Raw genomic sequence first — 3,552 nt, forward strand, 5'->3', positions numbered from 1 at the left:
GTGTGTGTGTGTGTACATGCTCCAATTGCACATTAATTGAAAAACAAATTGAAAAAAAAATTCCCTTTCATAGAAATTCCCTTAACTGTGTCTCTCTAAACCGTTTTCTCCTCCATACGAATGCTTTGAACATAGGGCTAAAGCTCAAATATTATTCTTTTTTTTCCTATGTTTCTTCAGCTCCTACCATTAAGAGGAACTTTTCAGCACCCTGGACAGCAACCGGGCCTCCCCGCTCAACGTGCTCAGAAATACATGTGATAAAAGCGCTTAGCCTATACAATACAATATCTTTTATTAAGCGGGACATATATAGTTTTTTTTCTATTATTTCCACAATGTACATTTGGTGAGCAACGTCACTGAACATTAAATCAGTCAAAGCTACGTAGATTCCGAAATGTTGACAACAGTAATGTGAATAAGTACTTTATAAATAATATCGTATTATTCTTTTAATAAAAAGCTCTTAATTCGGCTCTGATGGAGCAAATACGTCGTCTTTTTTCCTCTTGTCGGAGGCCTACATTTGGCTTATTTTCAAGCATCCACACGCGACATCATCAACAGCACAAAACAAAGAAATTCTTCCATTCGTGCAAAAAAAAAGAAAAAAAAAGAGAGAGCCTTGGACGGGAGAGCACTTCTTCGGTGGATGTCCGTAATTCCATACATGTTACTGGACATAAACCAATATATTCTTTAAGGTTATACAAACACAAAATAGAGCATGACACACTCGGCCTGTCCAGGGTTGCACCCCCTCCTTTGTCTGTCGTCAAAGTTTTCCGAGCTTGAAAAAAAAAAAGGTCGAAAAAGAAAAAATCCACGTACCCGACAAACACACTCTGGCCAATATAGTTTCCAGATAAAAGAGGTGGAATAGAGTTGGTGGATCTCCAAGGAAATGTTCGTAATTGACTAGATAGTGGACGTAGGAGTACAGAGAGTCGTCGGCGTCCGTGGCTGACAGTTTCAGTTAAAAATAATAAGAGCTTTTTTTTTTTTCTTCTCGTCGCTGTTCCTTCGCACTTAAAGCCGTCCAGTGCGAGGTGGGGGGTCAATTAGATTATAGAGGAAACACAAGAAAGCCTGAGAAGGTGGAATATTTCCATCCGCCCATTAAGGTGCCCCGCTCCAGCTTCAGGTAGACCCGGTCCTCTCGCTCCACCATCAGCAGGACCCCGTTACTGGCCGCTTCCCTCGTCACGTCCTGGTCTCCGGCGAAGGCTGAGATCACTGGGTAGTCGTTCTGCATCAGGTTCACCTGCAGGGAGACAACAAGTGGGATCATCACCAGCCATGACAATGCATCTAACATGGTGACTCTGAGATCACATGCAGACACGCCACGGAACAAATGGATATTAAATTAATAAATAATACATTCTAAATAGATTAAAACCGTTTCAGGATTTATCAAAAGATGTACGTTCACGTAGGACCTGCTAAATACTTTCAAGCAAGTGTGAAAAAATGTAATAATTTCACCACATTTTGTCACACATTTCCTTTTTTTTTTAAAACCTTCTAACATGCCGTGGCAAACGTGAACGAGTTTCTATATATACAAAAGCGATCAATCGCTCTTAACCTTTTGATTCAAAGGGGTCAAGTGGCGACGACAGCTTGAAAGGTGAAAGGTTATTTAGTCCGTGGATTACTCACCTGGATGGTCTGTCTGTTGTAGACTTTCACCACATGAAAGCTGAAACTATAAATTCCTCTGCGCGGCGCCTGGAAGACACTCGCTTTAAGATCGAAATGGTTGCCGATGTTGACTAAAACCTGCGATGGAGAAAGAGTGATGAGAGTGTATTATGTATCTATCGTGAACACACATGTCAGTCACAGGTTTGTTGTTGTTAGAGATGAATAAAACAAAATAAAAACAGGATCTCAACTGATTTACGCACATTTTCAAAGCAGCCTGCACTACACGAGCATCTTTGTTTAACTTTCCAAGTGTCTAGTCGTGAGAGAGTTCGAAAGGATATCTGACCTGGTCAAAGTAGATGGTCATGGACGTGTTGCTCATCTCGGACGGCTCGTGATTCGTTCCGCGCACGGCGGAGAAAGCCACCTTGGCCCCCGCGGAGCGGACTGATATCCCAAGTGAAGAAGTGACCCCTCCGTCCGAGGACGGGTTCGAATCGCACACTACGAGACACTTCCCTTCGAGGACGATCGGCTCCGTTTCGTTCTGGCTCAGGCTTGTCGCCGCGCCGCAGCCTAAGAAGAGGCTGAGCGCCAGCATGGCACAGGGTCCCGGGCAGCGCGCTGGCACCATGGTCGGATCCTGTGAGCACACCGACAGAACCGGGCAGCCCCTTGGAGGTTTGCTAGTGCACAGTCGACGGGTCCAGACTTATTCCCCTCACTCTTCCCCTCTTTTTGTCTCTCTCTCTCTCTCTCTCTCTTTTCTTGTTTCAGAGATGCTCCTTCGCTCATTCAAACACCCTCTGACTCCCCTCCCTCTCGTGCGTCTCGCTGGATTGTGGGAGACTGTTTACACGACAATTGACTTGATTTCTGAAAGAAACATGAAAAATAAATTAGATATTGTCTTATATATTTTTTTAATCCATGTTGTATCGTTCAGTCACTCAACTTTTCAATCCAACTCGTGCGTAAAAATGACATTACGCGCATGGATAGAAGCTCCAAAAGAATACATTGCTCACTGAAACAATCGGACACATTACGCAGAAATCCCAGTTGTTTTTCCTTAAGTTCAAAAGAACACTCTTCGGCCATCAGTCATATAAAGAAATACCGGGACTCACCTGTGAAATCCATCCCGCTGCTGTCTCTGTCGGACTCAACTGAGCGCTCAGATCGCAGCTTCGCAAGAGCAGTAAGTCTCTGGCTCTCTTTTCAGGTACAACTCACGCCCATTCCGAGGAGCGAACCGCAACAAGACACTTGAGAAGTGACAATAGCGAGTCGGACCGCTACGTGGGCGCATATGTTCCTGACTTGAATGGTGTGACGGAGCGGACTCGCAGGACGCCACCCATCACTGGCCCTGGTCAGTCAGTCACACGCTTTGAATATCTCGCGCACACGCCCTCTCAATTAACAGTAAACATGTGATGGAGGAAGAAAAAAAAAAGAAAGCACTCCTGAACGTGTATGTTACGCACAGGAAAACCTATAGATGTTCACTGAAGATACTTGTGCGCCACCCCGTGGTACATTTGCTGTCAGCTCTTATGTCAAAGTTGTCGAGGGTTTAAAAGGTATTTTACATGTTTTACTGAATCAGTTGCAATTGGGCATACTTTAACAATCTAGCATGCATTTAGATATCTCAATTATGAGTGCATTTTCAAGAAAAAATGAGTAATGTAAAGTAGTGTATTTTATCCCCTGCTTTTTTTGTGTATAAAACTGACATTTACCAGTGTTTATAGATTTATTTAACAAGTACTTTAAGGGCAACAAGTCGATATGACAGTAGCAAAACCTTCCAAGTTGATTCGTGTGCTGTATTTATTCCACTGTGAAAAACTAATGTTGACGTTTTAAACGATTTTTTGCGAAAAGCTT

The 3,552-nt window shown here is 43.4% G+C and overlaps 1 protein-coding gene across 1 annotated transcript; it reads right to left on the minus strand.

Annotated features, from left to right (window-relative positions):
• Positions 1–278: 278 nt before the first annotated feature.
• cbln2b (cerebellin 2b precursor) lies at positions 279–2,988 on the minus strand. Its single transcript, XM_087788991.1, has 4 exons — positions 2,787–2,988; positions 2,003–2,532; positions 1,669–1,788; positions 279–1,267 (listed from the first exon to the last, which is right to left on the minus strand). The coding sequence occupies exons 2-4, from the start codon at positions 2,288–2,290 to the stop codon at positions 1,070–1,072; spliced, it is 606 nt and encodes a 201-aa protein (XP_087645117.1). The 5' UTR covers positions 2,291–2,532; positions 2,787–2,988; the 3' UTR covers positions 279–1,069.
• Between the last annotated feature and the right edge of the window lie 564 nt (positions 2,989–3,552).

Source organism: Callionymus lyra, chromosome 4 (genome assembly GCF_982586985.1).
Source record: "Callionymus lyra chromosome 4, fCalLyr1.hap1.1, whole genome shotgun sequence".
Lineage (NCBI taxonomy): Eukaryota > Metazoa > Chordata > Actinopteri > Syngnathiformes > Callionymidae > Callionymus > Callionymus lyra.

What these genes read in the sequence shown, in the direction of transcription:
- cbln2b (XM_087788991.1), bottom strand. Translation starts at nt 2,290, where the DNA reads ATGGTGCCAGCGCGCTGCCCGGGACCCTGTGCCATGCTGGCGCTCAGC. An exon ending in TGACCATCTACTTTGACCAG is followed by an intron (nt 1,789 to 2,002) that starts GTCAGATATCCT and finishes TCTCCATCGCAG; the next exon opens with GTTTTAGTCAACATCGGCAA. An exon ending in ACAACAGACAGACCATCCAG is followed by an intron (nt 1,268 to 1,668) that starts GTGAGTAATCCA and finishes GTCTCCCTGCAG; the next exon opens with GTGAACCTGATGCAGAACGA.